At 32.9% G+C, this 20772-nt stretch overlaps 1 protein-coding gene across 1 annotated transcript; it reads left to right on the forward strand.

Annotated features, from left to right (window-relative positions):
- LOC126879892 (vesicular inhibitory amino acid transporter) lies at nt 1-20517 on the forward strand. The gene is made up of 4 exons (XM_050643234.1): nt 1-647; nt 5015-5381; nt 7988-8461; nt 10309-20517. Exons 1-4 carry the CDS (start codon nt 231-233, stop codon nt 10650-10652), a joined length of 1602 nt encoding a protein of 533 aa, XP_050499191.1. The 5' UTR covers nt 1-230; the 3' UTR covers nt 10653-20517.
- Nucleotides 20518-20772: the final 255 nt, after the last annotated feature.

The raw sequence follows: 20772 nt of genomic DNA on the forward strand, positions 1-20772 counted from the left end.
CGTAACTCGAGATGCTGCGATGGACCAGCATTCTTATTCTCAAAACTAAATTATCTTTCTGTTGAATTTTCGTTTGAGAACGGCAATGACTCATTGTTTTAGTCTTACGGTGATTGTAGTGGGTGATAAAATTTGTAAATAAGTTTTCGTGTACAGTGGCCAGATATTGATTTTCTTTGAATCCGCCGTCTGTCTGGAGAATCAAGTGTATTATCACACACGTACAAAAAATGAACCGACTAGGGCAAATCCGTCTTCCTCCTCTATCCGCTGCCGTTAATGTAGCTAATCAGATTCGAAGACAAATTTTGCCGTCTAACAGACTCCCAGATGACCCTTCTGAATCTGAGAGAGAAAGGGTACATTTTGCCCAAGTTCCTACTCAAAATCAAGTCAATCATGGAGGTGTCGACGAACATCATGAGATGAGCAATATGAACATGAAAGGAACCAATCCGTTTCTTAGCAATGATACTAGTAACTATCAAAATCAGCAAGAAGATAGCAATTTTAGTAATGCATATCAGAGACAGCAAAGTAGGATGTCATCTGTTGATTTTTCGGAAGGGTCCGATTTTGTGGAAGGAAGAACCGTGTCTAAAATCAATGAGTATCAGGCAGCTTGGAATGTTACGAATGCAATACAGGTGACTAATGTCTATACGAATAAGAACATATTAATGTTAATTATCGATTATAAAACCCATTTATCTCATTCCATATTGTTTACCATAATAACCTCATATCCTGATCCAATAAAATAAAATCAAAATGTAATACGGTACAGGTTGGAATAAATTTTATATCAAAGTTTAAGTGAAAACAAAAGACATTTTGTTCAAGGGGTCATTGTTTTTGACAAGGGGGTCATTGTTTAAATAATGAAAAATGTGTAATTTTTGTACATAATTTACTTGTTTAACTGCAGTGGCAGTTCATGTTTTTATGAAGATTTTACGATTTTTTTCTGCGAAGTTGAAGGACTTTGAAGAACTGACTAAATCAAATTTTAAATTGTTTAAATAATTATAAATAAAGCTTGAAAAATAAATTTACAAAAAATATTATTTGCAGTATAAAAAAGCATTATAAAATATTTTATTTTGAAGGAAAAGTTGCGATTAGATGTTAATACTTATTCAATTTAAAAAACGAAATTTATAGAAATCAAAATTTAAAGTAAACTCCCCCTCCAAAATGGCGTTTGCAAATTGTTCTAATTTGTGTATAACTAGTTTTTTAATAACATCACAGGAACTCAAAATTTTGAAATGCCGGTTCCATATTCGTGTTGCTGAGAATTTTTCACACATTAAAAAACAGTTTTTCTAGGACCATTTTTTGTCGAGATAGCTTTTCCAACTTTAAAAATCATAAGTTTATTTATCAATACATATTATCATTTAAAACTGCGTGAGTACATCTATCAATCCTACTACCATTTATTACCTTAAATGAAAACTTCTTGTAATAATTGATGGATTCGACGATTACTTGATGGAAGTTCATTTTATCTAACAATAAAACACTGAAAACGTTTGTTTTCTATACTTCCACAAAATTTATTATAACTATGTGACTACAGCTGTTTCGGCAGAATGTGATATAGTTTACAATGTGTTTGCCTTTTTAAGTCTTTAACTGAAGAGGTTGAGGAGAGAGGAGCTGTTTGTCTCGAGTTGGTCATTCATAATTATATCTGTATTTTTCAATTTATTAATTTCCATAGATTCTAAAAAAGATAGCTTAAGGCCTTTATTTTTAATATGCAGAATTTGAAACTCTTCATTGAAAGAATAATTATGATCTAGACAAGGGCGGATCCAGGGAGGGGGCCATGGGGGCCATGGCCCCCTCCGAGAATTTAAAAAAATATAAATTTAAATATTTGCAGTTCAAATGTTTTTAGTTTCAAACACATGTATATGTACAAAACAGGGGATAAGTACATATTATGTCTTCTGGACTAAAATTTAACACAAGCAGTAACGGAAATTTCAAAAATGATACAGGATGTTTTGTCAATCAAGATGTTAGAACGACCTTGACAGCCATCAAAATCATATCAATTTCCATTTTCTGTACACACAAAGAATAAAAACGAAATAAAGCGTTACTTGGGTCATCAGCACTTGGAACAAAGGAATTGGTTGGTACTTTCGCACATACAAAAGGGATTGTTCTTTAAGTACTGCGTTTTATTTTTCTAATGAAAAATATGGTCAGAATAAAGGGATGACAGCCCAAAGCCTCGTCACGAAACCTTTAGCATCTTTCGCCAAAATTATGGGCAAAAACGGAGCCATACACACCCATGAAAAAACATCATAATATGATATTATCACAAGGAGTGCGTTCAGATTGGGCTATATTTTCTACAAAGTTATCGCAACCCGCAAAAGTCAGTCAGTAACTAGATATACTCTCGGAGGTCTAAACAGATATAAGAAAATAGAGAAAGAACGACAAATAGTGGAGTGTATAGTGTTCTTTAGGTCGACAAAATATTCCTTTAAGAGGCCATCGTGATGATGGCCTTCTGCTTCTGGACGAAGATGCTGGAATTAGTAATGAGGGGAATTGTTCAGGTTTAAAGTCGCATCAAAAGATAAGACTTAAACAACACGTATCCACAGCATCCCGAGCAGCATAAATTAGTAGCACCAGTCAAAATCAATTATTGATTGATAACATGTGATGAAGGAAAATCAACAAAGAGGAGAAGAACAAGGCCTGACAGGACAAGCATTGGGAAAAATAAGTATTAAACTTGTTGAAAGAACTGCACTTGGATCCGAAGAAATGTGTAGGAATCGGTACTGACTTTATTAATACTTTAGTAACGATAAATTTTGAATGTCTTTATGGCACTCAAAAGTGTGTGAAAAGTGCCTTAAAACTCATCATTGTAACACTAATTTTTAAAAATTACCCGCCGGTACCCCTCTTCAAAAAAGTTCGTGGCCCCTCCCGAAAATCGGTCCTGGATCCGCCCTTGGATCTAGAAGGTGAAGTGCGTATGTAGAAGTGTCTGTTTTTCTATTGTTGAAAGCCCTTTTGTGTTCTGCTATCCGTTTGTAAAAGGTTCTGCCAGTTTGACCGATGTAAGTTTTCGGACAGTCACCACAAGTTAGTTTGTACACACCACAGTTAGTTTGTAGTTTAGTTTGTTAATGCACTCTGTAGTTGCTTTCTCTTTCGGCTTTTATTGTTCTTAATATATTTGCTTAAGTTGTTGTTAGTTCTGAAAGCTGGTGTTATATATTAAGAACAATAAAAGCTGTGTGCAGAGTGGTGTGTACAAACTAACTTGTGGTGACTGTCCGAAAACTTACATCGGTCAAACTGGCAGAACCTTTGACAAACGGATAGCAGAACACAACAGGGCTTTCAACAATAGAAAAAGAGACACTTCTACGTACACACTTCACCTCTAGATCATAATCATTCTTTTAATGAAGAGTTTCAAATTCTGCATATTCAAAATAAAGGCCTTTAGCTATCTTTATTAGAATCTAAATAAATTAATAAATTAAAAAATACAGATATAATTCTGAATGACCAACTCGAGACCAACAGCTCCCCACTCCTCAACCTCTTCAGTTAAAGACTTAAAAAGGCAAACACATTGTAAACTATATCACTTGAGAAAGGCACTCTGCCGAAACAGCTGTAGTCACATAGTTATAATAAATTTTGTGGAAGTATAGAAAACAAACGTTTTCAGTGTTTTATTGTTAGAAAACTTCTTGCCTGAAACGTGGCGAGAAAAGTAGTTTGCAATTAATTTAACTTATATTTAACTGACAATATATTAATGGTCTCCTTTTTCTATTGGTTGACTGTAAACTAGTTTGTTGTGTGCAAATAATTCTAGGAGGAATCTTTCCCTCATTTGTCTTTGCTTTTCAAGATCTATTACAATTTCTTTATTTTCGTTTTCCATTACATTATAGAGCCTTTTTTGAACTTACATAGACCTACAACCTCTTTTATTTTTTGACGTAGTTTTCAGTTTTTGTATTCTTGCTGAAGTTTTTTTCTTTTCACTTCTCATTAAATCATTGTTTCTCTCCTAACCGTATTTACCCCAATGTCCTGTTTAAGCTTAAATATGCATGGCGATTTTTGTTTTCTCTTGGCGTCTTTCTTCTATCAATTTCAAGATCTTGTCTGCCATCCATGACTTTCTTATTATGGAAGTTTGTCTCCCTATTTAGGCTTCTTCTGCTTCTATTAAGTGTTTGTTTGAGACTTGTCTATGTATCCTTGATCCATATTTCTGTGTCTCTTGTGGCTTCATGTGCATCTTCTCATTCATTTATCTCCAGCTGCTCTACATACTTCCTATACTGTCTATTTGTTCATCCTATTAGTTTTCCTTTGGTCCTGCTCTTTGGGATTTTATTGTGTTTTATTCTCATTGTCACTACAACTGAATTGTGGTCGGAGTTAATGTTGCATCCAGGATAAGCTTTTGCTCTTAAGATGTTTCTGAATCTGCAATTTATTGCAATATAATTCATTAATCGAAGGACGCAGAGGAATTGGTAGAAAGCAGGCCTCTTGGTTGAAGAATATCCGGGAGTGGACGGGAATAAAGAAAGCAGAACACCTATTTAGAATAGCTCGAGACAGAGACAGTTTCACCATGTTAATCGCCAACGTCAAGGGGACTTGATAGAGCACGTTAAGAAGAAGATTCTAATTAAGGCCTTTATTTTAAATATAGAGAATATAAAATTGGTCATTAAAAGGATGATCATGGTCTAGAGGAAGAAGTAGAATCTGTTTTTATATCATTGAAAGCACTTTTGTGTTCTGCTATACTTTGTTGAAGGTTCTACCAGGTTGAGCGATGTAAATTTTTGATCAAACAGGTAGTGTTATTGTTAGATAAACTGAACTTCCCTCAAGTAACGGTCGAATTTATCACTTATAATAAATATGTTTATGACATATTATGTATTACAAAATTTTACCCAATTTTAATATCTATTTTTTGAATTTTCAGGGTATGTTCATCGTATCTCTGCCTTTCGCCGTTCTAAAAGGTGGATACTGGGCCATCGCAGCAATGATAGGTGTAGCGTATATTTGTTGCTACACCGGCAAAATCCTTGTCGAATGCCTTTACGAATTCGACGTACAAACGGGCAAGCAGATCAGAGTTAGAGATTCATACGTGGCTATCGCAAAAGAGTGTTTCGGGAAAAAATATGGAAGTAAGATTGTCAGTATAGCCCAGGTTATAGAACTGCTTATGACGTGCATACTGTACGTTGTTGTTTGTGGGGATTTGATGATAGGAACTTTTCCCGATGGGGATATAGATACTCGATCTTGGATGATGCTCGTTGGAATTTTTCTGATTCCTTTAGGTAAGAAGAAATTGTCAAGTTTGGTTTACCTACTTATAGTTGATTATATTTAATAAGGAAAGAAAGAAAGGTAAAATTCATTTTCAGAAGACTATACAGACACTGTGCAGATAATCTTTCCTTAGCAATGCCTACAGCTCGATTTGCTTTCTTGTTTGCTACCTTGTATATCTCCCTCCTCTGTTTTGGACCTGTTAAACCTTCTTCTTGTCTCTTTTTTTTCTTTAACCTTTTGTTGCACTTCATCACCTTACCACCAAGTTTATTTGTGCTTAGGAGGCCCCTTCCTTACCAGATGGTTTTCCTTGCACTTCCTCTCCCACTCATACCATAACTTTGTGTTGACTTCCCACCAATCATCGACCGCATATTTTTCCTCAAGCTCTTACATCACTATCTACTCCTTAACACTTTTGTCAAATCTTTGTCATTTAACTTCCACCATTTTACTTTCTGGTGTCCTACTTTTTTTCCTTTCTGCTTCTACACAGCTAAAAATCTATCAGACTTTCTCTTCCCCGCCATTATAGGTAACATACTGGTCTTCAGTCTTAATAAAGAACGCAATAACTACAGACAAATCCTATGCTACTTCAAAGTCAATGACACTATTTCCTTCGTCATTTGGTATTCCCATCTCAAAACCTTCATCAACACTTTCTATTCCTGCTCTTTCTCTAACGATATATCCATTCAGATCATCTCCAATAAAATCTACACGAATCTAAAGGAAGAACTTTTCGATTATAGGACTGTCGAGCACCTCGCAGTCAAGGGTACTCCAAAGTTCTTAATTTTGCTGTCCCTTCACATCCTGCCTATGGGGCGTAGGCACATATGATGTTTACGTTGGTATTGCCTGCATTCAGTAGGACACTTATTATTCTATCACTTCTTCTGGATACCCTTACAAGGTGTTCCCTCCATTCATTCAAAGTAATACCTACTCCATTTTTGCCCTGGCCGTCCGAACTACATTATCATTCATCCACCTCCAAGATAACATGACTTAATACCTTTCCAATGAGTTTCTTGTACACAAAGTACACCAATCTTTCCCCTACGCATGAAAATGACGAGCTCGCTCTCTCTTTACCTGTCATACTTTCGACTTTGAACATTGCAATCCTCAGGACTAGCTCCTTTGGTCCCTTCCGTCTTCTAAGGAGTAGCTTTAGCTCACTTTTAGCAGGGGTCAGGTGAGGCCATAACTGCGCGTCTCTTATGGAGAACGCTCTAGCCACTAAACTTTTTTCCATATCCATCCTTTCCATGCCTTGGATTTTCGACGCTCCACTGTATATTTTGTTTTCTTTTTTGGCAACAAATCAACTGTTTTTCTATTAGCCTACGGCTCCACGGGCGAGAAATTGACGCTAGCAGTAGCCGTAACGAACTTAAGGTTCCGCGGAAAGGAATAGGAATAGCCGAACTGTACCAACTACAGGACTTGTGCGTAGTCGGTTCAGTTCGGCTATTCCTATTCCGTTCCGCGGAACCTTAAGTTCGTTTTACGGCTACTGCTGGCGTAAAATTGTCGCCCGTGGAGCCGTAGCCTAAGGGTCATCTATTATTTTCTTTTCAGTCAGCAGATTATTAATACACTTTTATCTACACCTTTACAATCACCATATCATGAGATAGTAAGAATTAAAAAAAAAATTAAGAAACGCTTTTCTTTAGTGACTAAAATTAAAAATATTATAAAAAAATCAACTAAAGAGCAAAAATTTAAAAATTAAAACTAGAAGGATTATTCGAAAAACTCTGTTAGACAGATTGAATAGGTGTACAAAAACCTCACACATTCGTTACAAAATTGAAAAAATTTAACACATTCGTTAAAGAAAAGCGTGGGGCGAAAACTGTTTATTCAATAAAAACGCGCCCCACGCTTTTCTTTAACGAATGTGTTAGATTTCTTCAATTTTGTAACGAATGTGTGAGATTTTTGTATATTTAATCTGTCTAACAGTTTTTTTCTAATAATCCTTCAAGATTGAATTTTTTTAATTTTTTGTTTTTTAGTTGTTTTATTTATATTATTTTTAATTTTAGTCACTTGTAATTAAAGAACAGCGTTTCTTAAAAATATTTTTTCATATTTTTTTATTTTTTACTTCTTAGTCTTACACTTTTGAAACATGAAAATATATCGTCATGTTTATTAAAATATATGTATAAAACATATGATGTACAAACATGAAAAGTATTCGGAATCGTCAAAAAAAATTTGAAATTTTATTGTTTATTTATGAAGCATAACGTAAACAATTAACGTAAAAAGTGAAATAATGTATAGTTCATATAATTAGCTACAATCTGTAAATGTTTAAAGTTTCTTCATTTAAAAAAACAAGAGAATTTAAGCATTTTCCATTAAAATCGGTTTTTTTATTGACTATTCCTTTACGTACTATTGTTCTCGATAATGCATATGTCTGCAAATTTTCATTCATTTGCATTGAAGAAAAGCCAGTCAAATTAACGTCTAAAGATTTGACCCAAACGATTGAACTAAAGAAAAGCGTTTAATAAAATATTATTAAGAATTTATATGAATTTACCTAAAAAATAAAGAACTAAACTTCTATTTTTTATTATAGGTTTTCTTAAATCACTAAAAAGCGTAAGTGTCCTATCGTTCTGGTGTACAATGTCCCATATTCTCATTAATGCCATCATTCTGGGATATTGTCTTCTGTACATTGGTGATTGGGGCTGGAGGAAAGTCAAATGGTCTGTCGACTGGGAGAACTTCCCCATCAATCTAGGAGTGATCGTTTTTTCGTATACATCGCAAATTTTCCTCCCTACTCTAGAAGGTAACATGGAAGACCCAAGCAAATTTCAATGGATGCTGGATTGGTCCCACGTATGGGCAGCTGTATTCAAATCACTGTTTGGATATCTATGTTTTTTGACGTTTCAAAACGATACTCAGCAAGTTATAACAAACAACTTACCTTCTGCTGGATTTAAAGGACTTGTTAACATCTGTCTTGTTATCAAAGCTCTTTTGAGTTATCCGCTTCCGTATTATGCAGCTTGTGAATTGCTAGAAAGATCATTTTTTAGAGGTAAGTATGAAATAAAATTTTATATTATATAAATAAGTACTTATATAAGTTAAAAGAGCAATAAAATGTCGTATTTCTGCTGTTTTCAAATTTCTCCATAAAAAAGTCTAAGGAAAACAAATCTGGAAACTTTGGTGGCCATTCGATAGATTCCCTTCTATCTATCTACCTATTTGCATGGGAAAACGTTATTTAAGTATTTTCGTACCTCAACGCCATTGTGTGATACCGTGATTTTGTACCTCAACTGATTCAGCTGTGGTATCAGAAGATAATCCTGAAGAAATTCCAGATAACGAGGAGCAGTTACATTTTACTCAAAAAAGATGGTCCTGTAATATGATTGTTTATGATGCCGGCCCAAACATTCACCTTCTTACGAAGTGAGGCTTATTGTGTCCTATATTCTTCCATCCAATGTGGATTTTCGCTTGCCCAGTATCGATGTCTGGCAGTTTACATGACCGTTGAGTATAAAAGCCGCTTCATCTAAAAAAGTACTTTTTATGTGAAACTCTGACCTCTATCAAAGTAATTTTCTAACAGCTCCTGGGCCACATATACTTTTTACGGATGTCACTTCTTTACGTCTTTACGGATGACACTTTTTTAGCACTTTTTAACAACAGTTGATTGGTGTTGAACAGTTCATTATGAGGCAATTGACGGAAACTACAGGAATAAAGGAACAAACGCTCATATAGTATTCATTGATCTTGAGAAAGCATATGATAGAGTTTTTCGAGAGATTCTGTGGTGGGCACTCAATAAGAAAGGAGTCTCTGGTGAATATGCAAAGATTGTGAGAGATATGTATGAGAGAGTAACGACTAGTGTTAGGACAGGTGTGGGAGAGACTGATAAATTTTATGTGAAAGTAGGATTGCACCAAGGCTCGGTGTTTAGTCCCTATTTATTCAGATCCCGCAGATAACAGCGAAACTACAGGGTAACATCCCATGGTGCTTAATGTATGCTGATGATCTAGTGTTAGTAGGAAATTGTGAAAGCGACTTAGAACAAAAACTGGAACACCTTAGTAAGATAAAAAAACAGAGTATTTGGAATGTTCATTTAAAGATGGAGTTATTACAAATAATTGGATGGTGAAAAGCAATAGTTTTAAATACCCAGAATCGGTATTACAGGATAATGGAGAAATAGATGGAAATCCATGCAATGGAATTAGGGCTGGATGGATGAAGTGGAAGAAAGCGAGTGGTGTGTTGTGTGACAGAAAAATTCCAATGAAGCTGAATGGAAAATTCTTACACCAGCCATAAGACAGCCATAAGACCGGCTATGATGTACGGAACTGAATGTTGGGCAGTTAAAAAGAAAGAGGAAAAACGAATGCATGTGGCGGAAATGAGAATGCTTAGACGGATGAGTGGAGTGACAAAAAAGGATAAAATTAAAAATGAGTATATTAGGGGAAGTCTAGATGTGGGAAGTCTAAGATGGTTTGGTCATGAATCACCCTTTATGAAGAATAATTGCTGAAGTGCGATCCCCTGAAGTTCCTCTCCTAGTCCTGAAAGAACTAGGAGAGGAAGATCAAAGAAGACCTGGAAGAAGACATTTAGGTAGCACACATTGGTAAAGGGAATTAATATTGATATAACCCAAGATAGAATTTTATGGAGAAACGCAACTAGGAAGCTGACCTCGCATAAAAATAATTCAATGAGAATGATGATGAACAACAGTTCATTGGTGGACAATTTAGGTGGTCTAATGATTTAGAAATTGATGGGCATTTAAAAATTAAAAGTGACGTGTTTTAAGATATATATTTAATTGTTTTATGATTCATTTTGCGAACTTGATTACTTTTGTTTTTCCAGGTAAACCTAAAACTCCCTTCAACTCTATTTGGGCTGTAGATGGTGAACTGAAGGTCTGGGGCCTGGCTTGGAGGGTAGCAGTAGTTGTATTTACAATTTTGATGGCGTGCTTCATCCCACACTTTTCAATTCTAATGGGTTTCATAGGTAGTTTTACAGGTACGATGTTAAGTTTTATATGGCCTTGTTATTTCCATCTGAAATTAAAACGGGAAGGTTTGGATTCCAAAGGAGTAGCTCTGGATTATTTTATCATATCTCTAGGATTCTTCTTTGGATTTATCGGTATGTATGACTCTGGGAGAGCTTTGATTAAAGCTTTTGCCATTGGCCTTCCATTCTAGATTGTTATGTAATAAACATGTTATCACAACAAGCTTAAGGAATAACTATACATATGTAAAGGTAAAGTATTTATTTATAGTTGTAAAGATAAGTTTTATAATATTTTTTTTAATAAAAACCAAAACTTAGGGCTCTAGAACATATTGATGTTATATGTAATCCTCTTAGTAAGTTGACACCCATTCTTTATATTTTTGTCTCAATAATTTCGATCAGAGTTTAATTATTTTTTTATTTTGACAAATTGATTGTAGTTTGACTTGATTTGAATGTCCAGATCATATATGCACCTTCTATTGTATTTTCTTCTTCTTGATGTGCCTATCCTTATCGAATGTTGGCGATCACCATGGCAATCTTCACTTTATCTGCAGCAACGCGGAAAAGCTGCACAGCAGATTTTGTGTTGAACCAGGTTATGAGGTTCTTTAACTAGGATGTTCTTGTTATTCCTGGACCTCGCTCTCCAAATATTTTCCTTGCAGTGCAGCCGATATGTGAAACAATTGTGCATTTAATGATAGAAGTATATAATTTGGACCACATATACTGCACATATAAAGGTTCAAATTTAGATATGAGGCCATCTCAGATTTTGCCTTTTACAAAAATGGCGTAGATTCAAAATGGCGACTATACATTATGACTAATAGCAGGATAACTTTTGAACAAGATTTCAGATTTCAACCAAATTTGGTATATAGGTTCTTTTTTTGATGTATAAGATCGAGGCCTTGAACTGGAAGAATCGGTTTACCAGAAGTTGTGTTTTTCCTGGCTTTTATGTAAAAATATGCTGTTTTTTTTTCAATTCTTTCACCCTGTATGTATTAATTTTTCAAAAAGTTAATACCACTGTTGAAAAGAGCGTAAAAATATTTTTTAGGAAATATTTTTAACTTTTTAGTTATGTTAATTGCCATTTAATAAATGCATAACGTATCTTCACATGTACCTATACGCGGCAGATTCGTGCAAATATAAGAATTATTGTGCATTTAATGGTAGAAGCATATAATTTGGACCACATATACTACACGTATAAAGGTTCAAATCTAGATATGAGGCCAACTCAGTTTTTGTTTCTTTTACAAAAATGGCGGGCATTCAAAATGACGACTATACATATGTGACTAATAGCACGATAACTTTTGAATGAGATGTCAGATTTTAACCAAATTTGATATATAGGTTCTTTTTTGATGAATAATATCGAGGTCTTGAACTGGAAGAATCGGTTTACCAGAATTTGTGTTTTTACTTTTTTTTATGTAATAATATGTTGTTCTTTTTAATTCTTTCACCCTGTATATATAAATTTTTCAAAAAGGTAATAACGCCATTGAAAAGAGTGTAAATATATTTTTTAGGAAATATTTTGAACTTTTCAGTTGTGTTAATTACCATTTAATAAATGCATAACGTATGTTCACCTGTACCTATGGGCGGCAGATTCATTTAGAATGCCCGCCATTTTCGTAAAAGACTAAATCTGAGATGACCTCATATCTAAATTTGAATCTTTGTATGTGTAGCATGTGTGGTCCAAATTATATGCTTCTACCATTAAATGCACAATAATTCTTATACTTATTATTATTTGCACGAATCTGCCGCACATAGGTACCTACATGTAAAGATAGGTTATGCATGTATTAATATTATGCATGTATTTTGACAACGACACCCGAATTGGGTGACGAAACGTTAATAAAATTATTTTTTTGGTAAAATTGTGGCTTATTTCCCATTAAAAGTAATTAATTATGTATTGATTGGTAATTATTACAACTAAAGAGTTCAAAATATTTCCTAAAAAATATTTTTACGCTCTTTTCAACGCCGGTATCACCTTTTTGAAAAATCAATATATACAGGGTGAAAGAATTGAAAAAGAAACAACATATTTTTACATAAAAAAACAGTAAAAACACAAATTCTGGTAAACCGATTCTTCCGGTTCAAGACTTCGATATCATTCATCAAAAAAAGAACCTATAGTCCGTCCGCTATAACTTTTCCCATGCGGTACGATTAATTTTCAATCAAATTAAGTCAAAACATAAATTGAAATGAACGTCGTCGATGTGTATATACATTTTGTATACTGTATACTATATACTACACACATCGTTTCACTTTCTGTTTTGACTTAATTTGATTGAAAATGAATCGTACCGCATGGGAAAAGTTATAGCGGACGGACTATATATACCAAATTTGGTTGAAATCTGACATCTCGTTCAAAAGTTATCGTGCTATTAGTCACATATGTATAGTCGCCATTTTGAATGCCCGCCATTTTTGTAAAAGGAAGAAAAACTGAGATGGCCTCGTATCTAGATTTGAACCTCTATATGTGTAGTATATGTGGTCCAAATTATATGCTTCTATCATTAAATGCACAATTCTTATAATATTTGCATAAATCTGCCGCACTATTGCAGGATAGCTTGAAGAGGGGATATCTGGATTCATTTCGCATAATGTGTCCAAAGTATTCCAACTTTAGAGATTTGATGGTGGTTAGTACCTCTCGGTTCTTCCTCATTCTTCTAAGGACCTCCACATTTGTGACCCAGTCAATCCACGGAATTTTAAGAATTCTCTGATATAGACATATCTCCAATGCTTACAATTTTCGGCACATATCTTCGTTCAAAGTCCATGATTCAACCCCATAAAAAACAGAAAACGTAGCATCGCAGCATTCTTACTTTTATACCAAGAGAAAGGTTGTGGCTCATTATGTGTCTGTTTCGTACTAAGTTTTATAATTTTGAAAGGAAAAACAAACCTTTAGTTATTAATGGCGAAGAGCCCTGGGTTTGTGGTTCTTGCAGATTTTCTAAAATTCCCATTGAATAATTACTTAAAAAATAATAAAATGCGTATATACATGTCACCGAATGGGTCGACGTTAAGGCTTGGACAAATATGTCAAGCAGCCTTTTAATTCATCTTATATTCTTTACTTCTTCTTATCTGCAATTTTAATTTTTCCTGTGTACTAGTGGGACTGTCTTAAGAAGCACGCTTACATCTCTTCCAAGTCTGAGAACTGCGGTCTCTTCCCTTTTTGTAAGCCTCAAACATAGTCTATCGTGTTAAGTGCAACACATTAGTTTAGGGTCCCACGTTGGGCGCCAAATAATGTGTTACACAATGGGCAGGGCCGCCGCTAAAGTGTTGGCCGCCCGTGTGCAACTTAATATTTGCCGCCCCCCTTTTAACACTTTAGTCGTTTCAACATAGATAGGTACTAGTATTTAAAGAAATGTGCAGGAGATACATCGTAATCGTAACGGGTATATGAAAAATAATTGCTCTGAATTAGACCTGGATTCCGCGTACCAAAAAAAAGTTGATTAATAGCAAGCTGAAAATTTGTTAATAGCTTAACGGTGTCTAGTCGGACAAACTTTGATGTATGGGAATACTGGAACAGGGGAAATTTTAATTGTGGAACAGGTTAAAAATTTGAAACGTCAGACTATGAAAACGTTCCATGTATTTTGTCAGACATAACTGCCAATTGATTTGTTACCATTTCATTAAACTCTCATGCAAAAATCAGAAATCAAAACTGGTGTCTATGACGAACTGGGCATTTTAATGAGTGAAACACGAAGAACATGTCAAATGACAGGAATCATGTTGGTTAGTAATAGAAGTCTGATTTTAGCATGAGAGTATAATGAAAGGTTAACAAATCAATTGGATGTTCTGTCCGACAAAATACATGGGACGCTTTCGTAATCTGAAGTTCCAAATTTTTAAACTGTTCCACAATTAAAACTTCCCCTATTCCAGTGTTCCCGTACATCAAAGTTTGCACGGCTAGACACCGTTTAAGCTATTAACAAATTTTCAGCTTGCTATTAATAAACTTTTTTTGGCACGCGGGTTCCAGGCCTATTTGAAATACAGTAATGTGCTAATGTGCAAAAGAAACGGGCACACTGCTATGCATCTATTACAAACAAAATCGTTTATCAGAAGCATGTCTAAAATCATCAAATTCTCAACTTAGATTGAACTATAACCCATCTATAACCATACAAGCATAAAGAAACAATATTATAACAGAGCAACCATCGAGTAATAAAAAAGATTTTTTAAACCATCGAGTAATAAAAAATACTTTTTTATATTACTCAATGAGAGCAACTTAACAAGCACTTATCTAAATTCTCGGAAAGTATCCTATTGTCGTGTCGTACTCTCTTAACAAATAATAAATGTTCGGAATTTGAAAAATTCGCATATGGACCACGTAGATAAAAATACCCTTAAAATCAGAAAACCGCCAGCCACTTAAAAAGCATTCCCGAAACTACTTTACAACTACAGTTGCAAAAGGGCAGTTTATATAATAAATAACATTTTCTGGCATTTTTGTTTAGATTGTTTGAAATATTAGAGTTTATAGAAATATCTGAATCACTACTATTTGTTTTTTGAATTTATTTTCGTTTAAAAAAATTATCATCAGTGGACTACTTTTGGGCACCCGTGTGCGATGCACACTTTGCACACATGGTAGCGGCGGCCCTGACAATGGGCTTTTAAGAGGAAACGCTTCGAAAAATAAAAAATAAAGAGTGCTATATACGCACTTTAAGGTACGCACCATTCAATTAAATAAAAGACTAATGTTATTTAAAGATAGAAGACTTTTGTGGGACCTATTTAAATTTTTACAAGAATATGTTTTAAAGCTTTTCCTAGTTTACAAATAAAGGCATCGATTGAAGTGCCCTTCATGAAGCAATATTTTGACAGTTTGTGATTGTCAACAGTATTTTGGGAATTTTAGATAAATAGTAGCTATACCTTGTTATAAAATTACTGAGGATCGCTCGTTGTGAATATACATTGTCATTGTTTTGTTTCGTATACATTTGAGAAATAGAAAACTGTAAACTTTTAAAGTATTAAAAGAACGGGTGATGTTAGTTATTGGAGTTGAACAAAAACATGTTATTATAATTATGCAGATGAACATTTGGATATAGTATTAGGTTTCGTAGGTATGCTTTTTCTCATGAGGATCTTTCAGTGCGCCACAGTTTTTCGATTTCTTTCTAACGCATTAAATTGTATGTGACAGAAAAAAAGCGCATGTCGGTGATTACATTTCGTCGGTGACATTTATAACATTTATTCTAGTTGTCAATAGATGGCGCCATAATCGAAAATAAAATAATTTGCGAATTATATAATATATCTACGAATATAATCTGAACAATTTATAAGACAATACAAATCAAAGAAAATACCATTTTATAAATGCAATAAACACAGTTGATTTGATTTTATGCCCAATTGCAAATAAAATGTGACAACTGTCAGATTTAACTAATATGACATGTCACTAAAATGTATATTATCACTTTTATCATTTGTGACGCACTGAAAAATGCTCATGAAAAGAAGTATATATGCAGAATCTCAAACACTAAATATGCAAAATATGAATTATTTGTCTAATCATGAATATACTGTAACAAAAATTTCGAAAAGCTATGAAAAATACATACATATACCAATGAAACTGGTAAGAAGAAAGATATTTTAAAAGTATTTGAGATGTACTGCTGGAGGCGAATTATGAGAATATTATGGGTGGACCGCAGAACAAATGAATCTATACTGAACTAGCTAAACATTAAACAATTATCAGAACAAATAATAGGCTATTTTGGACAAGATCTTCGAAGAAATGGTCTTGAAAAATTTACCATCCAGGGGAAAGGTAATGGACCATTTACCACGATCCATTGTTATAATGTGTTAGAAAAAGATATAAAGAAATGGAGGAACATTGCAAAGCTTCATGACACGATACCTGGATCAGGTTAACTGCTAAGAGGAAGAATGTCCTATTAATTTCCCGATCACAAGCGTTATAAAACAATTAAAACGGTCTATTTGTTGTACCTATATAAAAGCCTAGTTGCCTAGTTTTGTTACTAAAAAGTTACAAAGCAGATTACAGAAAAAAATATATCGTAATTCCATATAAAAGAACTCTCATATCGTAAAAAAGAGCTTGGCAATATGCAAATTAAAAAATTGTTGGAGTAAGTGATATCTCAAATGTATACGATCTTAGTTTTTAAGTAGTGGTTTGTTGTTAAACTTCTTAGTGTTTTTATTAAACTGTACAAATATTTTGCACAAGACCAATATATTTTAAGTTTAAATATCTCAAAATGATAATTGCCAAATAGTTGTTGATAATACAACGAAAATATATTATTATACAATCCAGACGCTTTTTTACTTCACGACTTTACTTATAAAAATATTTTCTGCTCCTTGATTTTTCCTAGTCTAGAAAAATATTGTCTATTTTTGGCTCCAATAATCTTTTCAAAACATGAGTGTATTGGAATGTTTATTTTAATTTATTTAAAGTCCTCTAACACTAACACTAAAACAGGATTAATTTATTACATTTATTTATTCAACCGTACATATTTATATTTTAGACTAACACTAAATCCTCTAATTTATCTTTATCTCCTAAAATCTAATTTATTATCTTTATGTATAGTCGCATCATTCGGGTATTAGTTTTACCTATTGAAGTAAAAGCTGCAATAGTAGACCAAGAAGGATATGTTTTTAGGTGGATGTGAGAGGTGGCATTCGGATTTTTGCGGATAAAGTTAGGTGATAACTTCGTTAATAATGATAATTATTATTTGCTCCTTCTCAAATATGCCTGGAACATTAATTCAAAAAATAAATTATTTAAAAATTTCAAAAAATTTCGTTTTTTTCTACTTTCTTTGCTTATAATACGATTCATTTTGGAACAAAGTCGTATGGGAATAAAACAAAGGTAATTAAATTTTCTATCAGATAAGATTGGTTAAAAATGTCTTAGTTTAACACCCTTGCTGCAAAATAGCAATAAATATAAAATAAGGTGGCAAAACAAGCCTGTCTTCATTCAATGTTTTTCCATAACTTAGGTTACACATGGAATCTTCTTAATTCGCTTAGAAATTTTTTGTAATGTGCTTAAACCGTCCACCAAATTTCATTAAACTTTCATTTTCACTTACTAAATTTTGCATAATAATTTTGCAATCTAAACTTTTTTAAAAAATTAAAATTTTTTAAAATCTTGCACTACAAAAAGTATAACATACAAAGATTTGTCAATTTTTTTACATATAAAGAAGCACTCCACCTATCTAATGCAATTTACAGAATTGAAATCGGATTATTTAAGCAGCCTCAGCAATGTTTTAAAATTATAAACAATTTTTTGGCTTATAAACAAATTAGTGCTGCGTCCAGGACTGGGTGCTACGGGCTTCTTTGTTTAGATGGACTTATCCAAGTTTTTTTTATGTATTTTGATCAGTAGAACAAGAATTTTTTGGGTAATAGTTGATCCGGATGTCGATAAGATTGTTATAAACAAAGAACTTGAGGAATTACATAACATCGATTTTTCGCAAAATAAAACATTTTTTTTGCATTTATTGGGTAATTCTAAGCAAAAAATGTTCTTACAAGTTTTTTCGTAGGATGCATAGTTTTCGAGATAAACGCGGTGGAACGTTCAAAAAATCGAAAAATTGCAATTTTTGGCCGAGAATAACTTTTGATTAAAAAATAAAATAGCAATTCTGCTGACAGCATTTGAAAGTTTAAGTCAAATTATACCGGTTTTAATTATTTGCATTGCTAAAAATTAATTTTTTTATTATTAAACAAAGCTATTTGTTTATAAGCAAAAAAATTGTTTATAATTTTAAAACATTGCTGAGGCCCCTTATATAATCCGATTTTAATTCTGTAAAGTGTATTAGATATTTAGAGCACCTCTTTATATGTAAAAAAATTAGCCAACTTTTAAATGGTCTACTTTTTGTTCAGAAAGATTTTAAAAAATTTGAACTTTTTTAAAAACATTTACATTGCAAATTTATTATGCAAAATCTATTAGGTCGATTTTAATGAAATTTGGTAGACCATTTAAGTAAGTTATAAGAATTTTCTAAGCGAATTACAAAGGTTCTAAGTGCCACCAACGTGGTTAAGAAAAATTGAATAACAACAGGCGTATTTTGCCCCCTTATTTTGTATTTATTGCTATATTGCAGAAAAGGTAATACCTTAAGACATTTTTGACCGGTCGTATATCATACAAAATTCAATTATCTTTATTTTATCTCTCTACGGGCCGGTTGTTTGAACGCTAATCAAAGATGATCATTATCAAATATTTAATTTCTGTCACCAACTGTCAATGTCAACTTTGTTTGGGTTGCTGAAAACATAATTATGGATTACAATTATGAAATTAGTTAATCAATTATGTTAATAATTGTTATGTTAATTGATTAACTAATCTCACAATTATAATCAATTATGTTTTCAACAACCCAATCAAAGTTGACATTGACATTTGGTGACAGTAATTAAATATTTGATAATGATCATTGTTGATTAGCGTTAGAACAACCGGCCCTAAGACTTTGTTCCAAAACGAACCGTTTTAAAGTTATAAGCAAAGAAAGCAGAAAAAAATCGATGTTTTTCGAAATTTTTAAATATTTTAATTTTTTTATTAATGTTCCGGGCATATTTGAGAAGGAGCATAAGTCAATTATTATTACTGAAGGTGTCACCTAACTTTATCTGCAAAAATCCGAATGTCACCTCTCACATCCAAAAATACACGTTTTTTTTTACAGATTAGTCCTGGTCTATAGGTTTTGTGCAATATATTGAAAAAAAAAAATAGTATTAAGAACTTGTAGACAATAATGATAATATTAAATATTGTGAAAATAATGTCTTCCAACTTAGGTAACGAGTATATATCCATATTATTGTTATTTATTTTAAACATGTTTTGGAAAATACGTAAAATCTAATTTTCATGTAGGTAATATAAGTTAAATCCTGTTTTTTCGTGTAGATTTGTACATATCAAAGTAGTTTTTCAGAAAAATATTAATAGAGAACTATAAATGGTAAAATTTAAAGTAATTTTTTAAACAGCTTAAATGGTTGAAATTAAATTATTGGGCAGGTAACCCTATAAGAATGGACAATAACAGGAAGAACATCTAGTAGAACGCTTAGTGGAACTATTGGGGGTCGTCGGACAGTAGAACGACCAAGGAAGAGAAGAGGAAGAGTAAGAACCGATGATGAAGATATATTAAGGGTAGATAACTGCAGGAGAGCAGCCAAGGAAAGAGATGCTTGGTAGTGATGTTGAAAAAGTAACTATTCGTTACAAAGTACTCGTTACTTACGAATACCGAAAGTAACGATTACATACTATACAGAGAGGCAAATCGTTACTTTGATTTCTTTGATTACTCTTATTACTTCGTATCAATCGTATCAGAGCGAGTAACGACTATTGTATCTACTTTGATTACTTTAATTACTCTGATTACTTCGTTACTCCGTACCAATCGTATTAGAGCGAGTATTGTATCTACAACCAGTACACTTGATTACTTTCTATAATAAAAAAATACCAATCGTATCCCAGCGAGTAACGGACAGGACCGGTATTTTAGGAATGTTATCGAATATCATTATCGGTATGAAGCGTTTTAAGGGTGTGACGGAATACCTATTTAATATTATACATTCCATTTCAAATCACTCAATTTTGGAGCAAAAAAAATTTTGGACCTCCGATTTGTCTGAAAATTGGTATATAGCTTCTGCGGGACGTAAAAATAAGATATTTAAGGTCAAAAAATCTTCTTCTTCTTTTTTTCTCAAAATGTTATTTTATGCGATTTTACAGTGATTTGGTGTTTATTTATACAAATTTGCATTTTCTATCGTAAAGTATCAATGGAAAACATAATATTTTAATAAAAGGGACTCAAAAATGTCATTATAATAAGTTACTTTAATTCAAAACAAGCTTTTGATCAAATTTAATAGTGTAGAAAAATACCGTTTTTTACATTTTTCTCCATTCCCAAAATACATCATAATAGATTTGGCTGAAAATTTTCCCACAGATAGACAAAACATAGGACTTTAAGTGGTGAGAAGGATTTGAATTATATTACAATACCAAAAAAGTTACATGCAATATTATAGTCAAAAATATAG

Source organism: Diabrotica virgifera, chromosome 2 (assembly GCF_917563875.1).
Source record: "Diabrotica virgifera virgifera chromosome 2, PGI_DIABVI_V3a".
NCBI lineage: Eukaryota > Metazoa > Arthropoda > Insecta > Coleoptera > Chrysomelidae > Diabrotica > Diabrotica virgifera.